The sequence below is a fragment of the Pipistrellus hanaki genome, assembly GCF_964339955.1.
Source record: "Pipistrellus hanaki genome assembly, chromosome: 10".
Classification (NCBI taxonomy): domain Eukaryota; kingdom Metazoa; phylum Chordata; class Mammalia; order Chiroptera; family Vespertilionidae; genus Pipistrellus; species Pipistrellus hanaki.
The window spans coordinates 31,481,012-31,493,190 of record NC_140512.1 but is presented as its reverse complement, the minus strand read 5'-3'; the positions used below and the strand labels follow the sequence as shown (position 1 = coordinate 31,493,190).

Below are 12,179 nucleotides of genomic sequence, written 5' to 3'. Positions count from 1 at the left end.
GGCAACTTTCAAATATGCAATATAGTATTATTAATTATAGTCACCATGCTATACATTACATCCCCATGACTGTTACTTTTGATCCTCTTCACCATTTCATCCACACCCACACCTCCAAACCCCAATTTATATAAGCAATATCGAAGGTAGACACATAGTATGTTGCCTGCAAAGCGAGGTCTGTTGAAAAAGTTGCAGCATCAACCAGGGTTCTTGATTTCCCAAGTAACCAATCAAAATGCATACATCAGTTGGGAGTAAAAGTGTGAAAATGCATTCAAACCACTGGAGACACATAGTCAATACCCAAAACTGTAAACCAGGATGTGGCAATAAATTATATGAATGTAGGTATCTTAATACTTTGCTAAATGCACCACCCAAGAGCCTGCTATGTTGAGACAGTGAAGTGAAACTGAAGACTTCATGTTGCAGAAGCAATATTTGCAGTAACTGCCCATGGGCTATGTAAGTTGACTACTGCGATGATCCTGGGTGCAAAGAGAATAATGAATCTTTTCGGCCCATGATTTTAAAAGTGACTCCGTTGCCTTGTCAGCTACACTTCACTTGGAAAGCTATTGACTTCTCCTTTCTGTCGCCTTAATTTTCTTCTGCAGGAGCACAGAGGGTGCAGGTCCAGGTGGGCACTGAGCCTTTGGCTGATTGTGCTGTGGAGCACAGCAGGGAAACCTCTTATCTCAGGCTGGTTGCTTGTTTAAGAATCTGTTTCTCTATAAAAGGTATAAGGTAGTAAACACAGCTGTAGAAAAGGTTTTATATTTTCTTGCTGTTTGTTTTAATCTATTAAAACGATGTAATTAAGGCTATAAAATTATACTAACTGCCCGTGTGCATACATCTCATGGGCCAAGTTTCACCGAACTCAGTGTTTGAATAATCTGAATGGATTTGACTTTAGAAGTGGTTTTTATTGTTTTGGGTTTGTGTGTGTGTGTTGTTTTTTTGTTTGTTTGTTTGTTTGTTTGTTTGTGTGTGTGTGTGTGTGTGTGTGTTTTCTTATAGTGTTGTCGGATCATAGAAATACAGTGGCTTAGGAACAATGAACTTTAAGATTCTAAACTGATCTTGTAATTAGAATGTTATTAAAGATGAGTTAAGCTTTGCTCTTGCTATTTCCTGGCCAGAGTTGGATCATTGCTCTGAATTCCTATCTGCTGATTACTTTTCTTTTTACTCCACAAGGGGTATTTTTTTAATTGAAATATTTTTGTCTTTAAGAAGAATAAAGGTTTTGTAAATAGTATCACAGCCAACTCTTCCTTTCAAGAGGATGTAGTCTGAATTTAGGATGAAGAATATGCCTCAATTTCTGTTTGCAAAGACATATAATAATATAATCCCATTTACTTCCTACTTAGATGAACTTGAAGTGTTTTCAGCTGTGGTACACTAAATTCGCCTCATAGAGAATAGATTCGAGTGGATACTTCAGGCTTTTTCCTAGCCAGTTATGCTTGCTAAATGAATAAACACATTTTAATGTCTTAATTATGAAAACAAAATGTGCAGAATTCTATGATCTACTCTATCATTTGGAAATAAACTGAAAAATCCTATTAGGTTGGAATTAAGTGGAAAATAGTTCCCCCTTTGGGGGATTTTTAATTTTATTCAGAATATTTATATAATTTCCTGCTAGTGAATCTTTTGAGATTATTTTATTGGAGATCTTTAATTCCAAGCACATTTTTCTTGAGGGCAAGGGGTACTGTCATTAATTTCAGGCTGGATAGAATCTTTCTTTCTACTTATCCTTTCCCTTTCCTCCCTCCCTGGGTGAGCTCATTGTCAATTTCCATAGGTGCCAAAGCGTTTGGTTTGGGCCTACCGTATTTTCCAGTGTATAAGACGACTTTTGAAACGGAAAAAAAGCCAACCGAAAATCGGGGGCAAAAGACCAAAATTGCACAAAAATTACCTGCAGATCTTGACGGCAAAGTAAGTCTTTTCTTTGAAGTGGGGGGTAGACTTATAAAATTAGGGAGTCGTCTTATATGCCGGAAAATACGGGTAAGTTAATTCAGCCTCAAGTGCATGGGAAGAACTCTAAACGAGGTGGAGAATTAAAGAGTTTTGGTAACTCAGAAGATGAACCACCTCTGAATGTCAGTTCCAAGCCAGAGCATCTTGTTCTCTGTTGGGAGACAGGAAGACACAAAGGCTATTCAGCTTTGAGTTGCCCAAACCAATGACCAACCATTTGTAATCCTTTTGAAAACCTTCATGACTTTTTGTAATCATCACTCCTATTCTTCCATCTCATCCCAGTTCATAAAAATGTGTCTCTTCTAGATAAACATCAAATTGAATATTTCAGGGCTGTTACCTTAAGTTATTAAATGGTCTTAGCTCAAAGAAAAATGAAGCTCCAATGTAAATAAAATGACTGCTCAGGTCTAGATCCACAAATGTCTGATGAAACCAGCTTTGTTTGTATTTGAGGTCTGGGATGAAAAGTGCTCTTAGATGGATTGTGATCGATAAGGACATAATGACAGTGAACTGCTCTGAGAGCATTCCCCCGCTGGATAAAGAAAAGAAATGGATAAAACATAGCAAATAAAAAGTAAAGGAAACCTCAGCCCAGGGACACAACTTTTGAGAGAAAGGTAGTCCACGGATAAAAATCCTAAAGCCGAACCCTGGCTGGCATGGCGGGACGTGGCTCAGTTGGTTGGAGTGTCCTCCCTTACACTGGGAGGTCAAAGGTTCAATCCCCTTAAGGACACATACATACCTAGGTTGCTGGTTCCATGTTCCCCCTTCCCCCCCCCCCCACATCCTCTCCCGTGTTAGGGCGAGAAAGGATCAGTGTTTCTCTTCCCTCCATCCCTCCCTCTCTAAAATAAAATAAAAATTATATAGCCAAGAAACATTATTTATATCAAGTTTGCATATGTAAAGAATACTAGTATCATGTTCTGGGGTCCTTTACCTGCCTGACTTTATGTGCATAGAATTGATGTGCACAATGTTTTAAATAAACAAAACAGTGATATATATATATATATATATATATATATATATATATATATATTATATATATATGATCTTAAGTTCATAAATTAAATATTTTCAGGTGCACTGATTTGTCTGAGCTTCAAGCTCAAAGGAAAAAGAAGTTCTGCTGTTGGCATACCTGTGAATACACAGGTTTCCAGATTGGGCCAGAGGGAGAAAGCTGAGTTAATGCAGTTCCTAAAGTATCTCCCCTCTCCACTTTCGAGGTACTCTCCTTGCAAACACAGGGGGCACTAACTTGCCAATTTAGACAAGCAGCGGCTCACTCTCAGCCTCTCCAGCATCTCGTCTTTCTAGAGGAGGGTCAGCCTCCTCAGAACGCTAGGAAACAAGGGTCAGCCTGGACTGTTTCCAGTCACCACAAGAGGCTGAACAGAGCGAGTTACTCCCCCAAATCCCCAGATCTCTGCTAAGACAAAAAAAAAAAAAAAAAAAAAAAAAAAAAGTGATCTCGTGTGCGGAGGAAGGAAGCGTATAAGAATATAAGGAGTAAACGAAAGGAAGAAAAATCTCTCGGGAGTAAGGAAAACCACGCAGTCGTGGGCTCAAACCCGGAGGACCAGCAGGCCCACTCCAGCCTTGGACCCCGGTTGCCCTTTATCTGCGCGCTGTTCCGCACGGACACTGGGTGGCGCTCGTGGTAAAGACTTGCACTTTAGGGTCCGTTTCTCCACCATCCCCACCACACACCCCACCCCCGCCCCGTGCAAATTTCGGCTGCTAGGAGATGACATTACTCACGTTCTTCCTACGTGTCGCCGTGGGGAGCGCGCTTCTGGAGAAGTTTGGTGCCATGGGGCCATTTCTCCAAGGCTGAGCCCTTCGATGGGTTTTGAAAGAGGCAGCAGCAGCAGCGTCCGGTCCACTGGCCTTAAGACAAAGGTCCAGACCTTGGGGTCAGAAACACCCACCGGACCCGAGGGCAGGGACACCCAGAGCGCCTGCGGCCATGTGACAGACAATGGGACCCCGGTCGTGATCAGACTCCAGCCCCTTTGAACCTAGAGCTCTCCTCTCAGGCAAGGGTTGGGGACAGTGGGGTCGACTTGGTGAGGAAGCTGAACAAAGCCGAGAGAGGCCTTCAGAGACGCCCCCAGACTGGGTTGGAAGTTGCACCCAGCAGCGGCCTTTGCTCTTGAGGGCCAGCACTCTGGGAACTGGAAGAAAGAAGCCAAGCCCTTCCCTCCCGCCCCACTCCTTTCTGTCCTGTGCAACATGTGAGAAGAATGTCTCTTTTTTTGGACAGAGGGGAAAGGGACATTTAGCAGAATCGAGACTCACTGGACATTGCAACACTGTGTTCTCCACCCGACCCCAAACGTCTCCATGTTGCTCAAAGTCTGCAACTTCCCATCCCACCCTGTTTGGAATCTGCCTTCTCAGCAAAGTCTAAACACAGGGCTAGGCACACCCCGTTGTCATAACCGTGTTGCCTTATTTCCCTTCACGTCGTAACTTTTAAACCTGTAAGGAATAATTTTTTTTAATGAGTTTTTATTTTATTTTTTTATTTTATATATTTTATTGATTTTACACAGAGAGGAATTGAGAGGGACAGAGAGTTAGAAACGTCGATGAGAGAGAAACATCGACCAGCTGCCTCTTGCACACTCCCTACTGGGGATGTGCCCGCAACCAAGGTACATGCCCTTGACCGGAATCGAACCCGGGACCCTTCAGTCCGCAGGCCGATGCTCTATCCACTGAGCCAAACCGATCCCGGCTGTAAGGAATAATTTTTTTAAAATACCAGGGCTGGAGGGACCAGTGGAAGGCCACCCGACTTCCCGAGCCACTTGCCTTCACTGGGAGGCGACTTGGACCCTCCCCAGCATTGCCTTGGGGATGTGATTCCTGTCATTAAACAGCAGGATGTGCTTAGGGTGGCTCGATTGGCACAAAGAACTTACCCTGAGCAGAGGCCAGGATGTCTTCCTCTCCATGCCCCCCTAGCTCTAAACCTAGAGGGTGAAGGGCAGTGTCAGAATCCACAGCCGGGGGTCGGGATGGGCCAGCAGCCCAGGCTCTGTTTTCTGGGCATCAGACTCAAGGAAGTCCTGGAAAGCTATTGGCTTCTCCTTTCTGTTGCCTTCATTTTCTTCTGCAGGAGCACAGGCCTCAAGAGGAGATTCCAGCGAGTGAGGGAGGGCGCCGAGAGCCCCTGTGACACACCCCTCCCCTGCCTGGAGCGTGCCAGCTCCTAAGTTACCCCTAAAGGCAAGGCGACAACAGCTGTGGTTCTAGGGCGCCCAGACGGTAGAGGCAGGGGCCTGGTGCTGGCCCGGCTGCTCTGCTCTGGTGTTCTGGAGCGGGCCTGACACCCTGCCAAGAGTTCCAAACCCCCAGCTCTCCCTGCCGGCTTGTTTTGGGCCGGGTAGCTCCACAGAAAGTAAGGCTAACCTGACTAACACTAGCCACCACTAATGGAGGCTTCTCTTTCGGTTAGAGTGGACAGAAAACAGACCCTCCCTGCCTGGGTGTCTGCGGGAGCTCCTAGGTTCCTAGTCTCAGACAACACTCTGGAGAAGGATGCTGAAAAGGCCCAAATCAAGGCCCAGTTCCTGGGGTTGCCTACTTTAAGGGCATGATACTGGGGAGCAGTAGGTTTAGTTACATGAAATTATTACACCTCCAGCTGGATCATCACTAGAGCAAGAGTGACATGTCATGAAAGCGAACTCTGGACCATGAACACCCAGCGGTCGGTTCCTGCGCCTTTTGTCCCTTGCATGTGAGCTAAGATGTCTGGAAGTCAGGGAAGCACAGGAAGCTGGACCTGGAAATGGCGCCATGCCCATGAGGCTGGGAGGGGACTATTGGTGGGCTTCACCCAACCTCCCAAACAGGCTTTCATTCTTGTCTACTCTGTCTTCTTGGGGTTCCCATTTGGCCCATTGGGATGGCAGGTCGTACGTGGACCATTCACTTTTGCAGGAGCCCTTTAACTTCCGAACAGAGTTCCAGACCCTCTCTTGCAATAGCAGCCGGATGGGCGTGAATACTGCACAAAATGTGGCGCTGCTGGCTTCTTTGGGGCCAGCTATTTGGGCGTCATTAAGTTATTTGTGCTTAAGACAGTAACATTTTAAACTCATTGTAGGGACTTAGGGTTGCAGCAACTGCCATTCACTGCCGAATGAACAAGTGTGCATTCATGAGCATCCTTACCCAGCCTTTTTCTGGGAAATATTTATCTCACACCAAGGAAGTGCTTGTTGCAAATTTGCCTTTCCCCCCCCCCCCCCCAAAAAAAAACTGCAAATTTTCAACGCATGTAAGACACAACTTGACTCCCAGCACCCCAATAAAAAGTAGTCTCAGGTCCTTTTCCCCATCACCCCACATCCCCCCCCCCCATTCCCCACTGCCTATCACTGTTCACCTCCACACTACCCCCTGGTGAAGCCCAAGCGGGTGGAGAGATGGGGAGCAAAAAAGGACCCGTGGCCGACCTCATCCGCAAAACATGAGCACTTTCCGAAGCTGCTGATTGGAACACATTGTCTCCAGACATCACAAAGCTGGCGTTTGGGCTTCTGCGTTTTCTTTGGTTTTCACTGAAAACAGATTCACTGAGACACCCACCCCCCTTTCCCCAACGTGTGTGTGTGTGTGTGTGTGTGTGTGTGTGTGTGCGCGCGCGCGCGCGCGCGCGCGCGCGCACACACACACACACACACACACACACACTTCCCTCATCCCTACTTTTTTCCCCCCCCCTCTTTTTTTTTTTTTTTTTTTTTAAGCAATGCTTTGTTGTGTTAAAACTAGTTGGACGAGTTGGGGTGTTGCTGCTGCTCCCGAGGCCCTGGCCAATGGAACCCGATCCACCCCGCTGTGCGTAAGCGTGCAATTAAGGATTTAACCAAGGCTGTGCTGCGCCTCCGCCAGCAGTCCGCCCGCCGGAGACACAGCCTCCGCGACTCCCAGCCTCCTCCTCGCCGCCGCCGCCGCCGCCTCCTCCTCCTCCTCTTCCTCCTCCTCCCTCGCTCCCACAGCCATGTCTGCTTAGACCAGAGCAACTCCGCCGCCGCCGCACCTCGGGCAGCAGCCGCCGCCGCCACCGCCGCCGGGACAGCCGCCGCCCGCCCCGCGCGCCCGCCCGCCGGGGAGCGATGACAGGGGTGTTTGACAGGAGGGTCCCCAGCATCCGATCCGGCGACTTCCAAGCCCCGTTCCCCACGTCCGCGGCCATGCACCACCCGTCCCAGGAGTCGCCCACTCTGCCCGAGTCCTCGGCCACCGACTCCGACTACTACAGCCCCGCGGGCGCGGCCCCGCACGGCTACTGCTCTCCTACCTCGGCCTCCTACGGCGGCAAGGCGCTCAGCCCCTACCCGTACCAGTACCCCGGCGCGGGCGGCGCCGCCGGCGGCTACCCCGCCAAAGCCTACGCCGACTACGGCTACGCCAGCCCCTACCACCAGTACAGCGGCGCCTACAACCGCGTGCCCGGCGCCGCCAGCCAGCCAGGTACGGGCTCTGGAGGGGCCAAGTGGGGTGGGTGGGAGATTGGGGGTCCCCCTCCATGCCATCCACTGCAAGGGGGGGGCGCATGTGGCAGAAGGGAGGGGGTCCCCAGGCCAGAACTTCAGGGGGAGTTTAGTAAGAGAAGCTGGTGGGGGGTTCGGGCCAGAGTCTCTCCCCTCCAGCACCTTGCTTGGGACTGGGGTGGGGGTGGGTGGGAAGGGGGTGCTCTGTCGCTGGGTTCCCAGCTCGCCTGGTCAGGTATCAGGCTGGGCTGGAAAGGGAGTAGGGGTGGAGAGGAGAAAGAATCTAGCAGCCCCGGTGGCGTTTGCGTAATACAGGGGAGGTTGGTTGCTGGAATTTTGGGTAAGCGTGCTCGGTGGGTGCGAGTGGGAGTGGAAGGCTGCCTGCGGGGCTCCGTCGCCGTCGCCGTCGGGGTTTGTCTGAAAGCAGCCAGGAGCCAGGGTCGCGTCGCGCTGGAGCCAGGAGCCCTCCGGGTGGGATGGGGTGGGGTGGGGGCCTGGGAGCCGCAGGCTGCCTGAGGAAGGGGGGGGGGGGAGGAGGAGAGCCTTGCAGTTTACCCAAGGCAATGCCAGAAACACAAAAAGCCATATAAAGATGGAGGAGGGTTTGCTGAGGGGTCACGTTATTGGAACACTTTGTTTCCCCCCTTTGGGTGCCTAAAATTTGTCTTCTTCCTCTCCACCTCCTCCTTCTTCAGCTGCCTTGAAACTTAGGCGGAGAGTTTAAGAGGGTTTAGTGAGCTTGGGCGGTAAAGAGAGAGAGGCATGAGGTCTCCTTGGAGAGGTTTTGCTGGTCGGGTTTGATCTCTTCCCACCAGCACATTAATAATCCTGCTAATATTAGCATCCCCTGCTCTGGCAGAATCCAGACCACAGCCCTCATCCTCCACCCTTCCTCTCCCAGGAGCTGGCCACACACACACACACACACACACACACCAGGGAGAGGCTTTCCGCCCCTTCCAGAGATGGGCACTTCTGATAAGGTGGGAAAGGGGCCTTGTGGCTCCAGGGCACCTTTGGAAAGCATGCATTCAGAAAGTCTCAAACCCCCCCTCCTCCCCGTCCTCTATACTCAGGATTTTGAGAAATTCGTCCTGACCTGCTGCCCCCTTTTTACGAAAACACCCCACCAACGATTTCTTTTCAATGTGTGATTTCTTGTTAAACTACATTAAAAAAAGACAGCCATGGAGGGAGAACGTCTTCTGTTCCTTTCTCAGTGTCTCTGCATTTCCTGCATAAGTGAAAGATTTTTTTTTCCTTTGGGCCCAAGAACGTATTAAGTCTATTTGTAAAAGAAACCAGACACATCTGTGCCCTCCCAGATCGGCAGGGAGATTATGGGGGCTGCATAATCGGCCCTCTGTCTGCCGCGGGCCCGGACCCGCTTGCTACTGAATGGAAGGAGCACAGTTTTGCTTGTGGGACTTTGAACTTTGGAGACCTCGGTTAGCATCTTCCCAGCGCTTGGGTCCGGCCTCGGTGGGCTCCCGAACAGACGCTGGCAGGGAGGGGATGGCCATGGTCACCCCAGAAACGCACGTGAGGGTAAACACAAGTCCGGGTGAAGCTACAGGGGCGCAGAGGAGGGAACTGTGCTGTCCAGCGTGCTTTTCGCCAGCCCCGGAGAAGCTGGATGAGCCGCGTAGGGAATTGATCCCAGGCTGACTACCTGGCCTTTGCAACCTTCTGGGGAGGGGCACGGGTCTCCCCGGGTCGTGTGGAGCAGAGGTGGTAGGTAGGATGGGGAACCCCGAGGGAAGCCTGCCCGAGGGAAGCCTGCCCGGGAAGAAACCCCAGGCCTGGAGGTGAGGGTTCTGCAAAAGCGCCATTGTCTGCGGACAAGCTCTAACCGGTTCTGTTTTTTTGCTTGTTTAGAGAAAGAAGTGGCCGAGCCCGAGGTGAGGATGGTGAATGGCAAACCAAAGAAAGTTCGCAAACCCAGGACTATTTATTCCAGCTTTCAGCTGGCTGCGTTACAGAGAAGGTTTCAGAAGACTCAGTACCTCGCCCTGCCCGAACGCGCCGAGCTGGCCGCCTCGCTGGGCCTGACGCAAACACAGGTAAATGCGGGCCGCGCCGGGCCGGCCAGGGCCCCGCCTGGGCTGCGTGCCTGGCGGGCCCCGCGGTCCTGCCCCCGCGGGCGGGCGGGCGGGCGGGAGCCGATCGGAGGGCGCCTGCGGGCGACCCAGGCGGACAACCACTCTGCGCCCTTCCCTCCGGAAGGCAGACCCGTGGGCGCCGCCGGCGACGGTGGGGACAGGATGGAGACGCCGCTCATCCCACGATGCCCCCGCCTCGGGCCCCCGGGGGCGAGGGGCCGCCTCCTAAGGGACACGGGGAGGGTTGCTTCTAGGACGCTCTCGCAGAGAAACTGGAGAAACTGATCAGTGATGTGTGCCACGCACGCAGCCTCTCGGGCCAGCCGGGCCCGTCGGCCTCGCGGGGGTCTCAGGCCCAGAGAAGACGGAGGCCGCGGCCAGGGGGCCGGGAGAGCTGGGAGAGGGGGTCACTCCCCTCCCCGCTGCTGCGGAGCCTGGGGGTCGGAGGCAGGACGGGGGGTGCTGGGGGGAGGAGCAGCGGGGCGCAGTTGGATGGGGGAAATCTTCCCCGGAGGGTCCTGTTTCCATCACCCCCAACTCCAAGCCCCAGAGAAGAAGAAAGAATGTGGGAATCACCGCCCGGGGCTGCAGGCGGATCCTGACCTTTCCGGGAGCAGGGGAGGGGGTGAAGGGAGTGGCGCGGGGACCTGGGGGACCGGTGCGCTACCTGCAGGGACTCGCGCTCCGCTCCGGGTGTCGGCTGCACCGCCCCGGCGGGCACGGCGCGGCCGCGGTTGTGCGGACGTGGGCGCCGCGTCCCGTGCGCGCCGCGTGGGCCTGCAGGTGCGCGCACGTGGCTCCGGACACTCGCCTCTTCCCTCCCCCCCACTCCCTCCCCCTCCGGCCCCCGGCCCCGGCCCGCGCCTCCGAGCCACACAAAAGACAGCCTCGGGGTCGTGCCCTCCCGGCGGCTCCTGCGCGCCGATCCCGCCAGGGCGCCCTCTGGGGCAGGACAAGCAGGCTGCGCCCCGGGCCCCGGCCCGGGACAGAAGGCCCAGAGCCGCGGGGGGCCGAAAATGCCTCGGAGTGTTCCGGTAACCTGTGCCTTTGTTCCTCCCTCCTCCCCCTCCCCCCCACCCAGGTGAAAATCTGGTTTCAGAACAAAAGATCCAAGATCAAGAAGATCATGAAAAATGGGGAGATGCCCCCGGAGCACAGCCCCAGCTCCAGCGACCCTATGGCGTGTAACTCGCCGCAGTCTCCGGCGGTGTGGGAGCCTCAGGGCTCGTCCCGCTCGCTCAGCCACCACCCTCATGCCCACCCTCCGGCCTCCAACCAGTCCCCCGCGTCCAGCTACCACCTGGAGAACTCGGCTTCCTGGTACCCGAGCGCCGCCAGCTCCATCAACTCCCACCTGCCGCCGCCCGGCTCCTTACAGCACCCGCTGGCACTGGCCTCCGGGACGCTCTATTAGACCAGCCGCTTTCTCTTGCTGATTTTTTTTTTTTTTTTTTGGACTACTGTGTTTTGCTGTTTTAGAAAAATCATAAAAGAAAGGAATTCATATGGGGAAGTTTGGAAACCGGAAACAAAAGAAAAAAGATTCATGTGTAAAGCTTTTTTTTTTTTTTTTGCATGTAAGTTATTGCATTTCAAAGGACCCTGACCCCCTCCTTTTTTTTACAGACACTTTTTTTTTTTTGCGCAACTGTGGACACTATCAATGGTGCCTTGAAATCTATGACCTCAACTTTTCAAGAGACTTTTTTCAATGTTGTTTTAACCATGTAAATAAGTGTAGATAGAGGAGTTAAACTGTATATTCTGGATAAATAAAATTATTTCGATCATGAAAGCAAAATGTTCCTTAAAAAAATACTTCTTTGCTCGCCCTCCCCCCCCCCCCACTCCCCTTGTAATGGGCTAGCCATGCTTTATGCCGGCAATTAAAGAAAGAGAAGGTCTGCAGAGATCCAATAAGGCAAAAAGGAAAATAGAAATTGGGAGCTGCATGGATGCAGACCTTTACATGTTATATGTTGAGTGTTGCTTTCTATGCCTATATGCATATGTGACCTGATTATAGCACTGCTGTATAATATATTTTTAGGTGGTTTTTTTTTTTTTTTTTTTTTTTTGCCTAACTACAAAGACGTTTAGATAATTTTTAAGTTTAACCCCAAATTGTTTCAGGTAGAAAGTAATGCTGGAATCACCCTGTGTGTGAGTGAGAAAGGGGCAGAAATCCCTCAATAACCACTCTGAATTCTAAGCTCAAAGCAATTATGGTGGAGAGCTGCCCTCCCCATCAGCCTCTGTGTATTGCTAGAGCAATTAGACAAATTACGCTCCTTTCAAAGGGCGCTTCCAGAGATGAGAAAATGAAAAACTAGGGCGGGGGGGGGGGGGTTCCCCCTCTTATTACATTTTTTTAAAAATCTGAAATGTTTGCAGCAAGGCAAATAGTAGTGCCTTGGACTCCTTGGTGTATGATTATAAATGTATCTGAGCTCTTTCAGAGAGAGTGAAGGATCCCAGGATTTGAAAGCAACGATGGGCCTGAATCAGCAGGCCAAGCAGGCAGGTGGGGGGCATTCTT

General features: G+C 51.7%; 1 protein-coding gene across 2 annotated transcripts; it reads left to right on the top strand.

The window, feature by feature from the left end:
* The first annotated feature begins 6,916 nt into the window (after positions 1–6,916).
* Positions 6,917–11,548, top strand: DLX5 (distal-less homeobox 5). Of its 2 annotated transcripts, XM_084896298.1 has the most exons (3): positions 6,927–7,518; positions 9,417–9,601; positions 10,722–11,548. In XM_084896298.1, exons 1-3 carry the CDS (start codon positions 7,161–7,163, stop codon positions 11,052–11,054), a joined length of 876 nt encoding a protein of 291 aa, XP_084752424.1. In that variant the 5' UTR covers positions 6,927–7,160; the 3' UTR covers positions 11,055–11,548. The 2 variants fall into 2 exon arrangements, with proteins under 2 accessions (XP_084752425.1, XP_084752424.1); XM_084896299.1 differs by lacking the exon at positions 10,722–11,548 and having other exon boundaries at positions 6,917–7,518; positions 9,499–9,600.
* Positions 11,549–12,179: the final 631 nt, after the last annotated feature.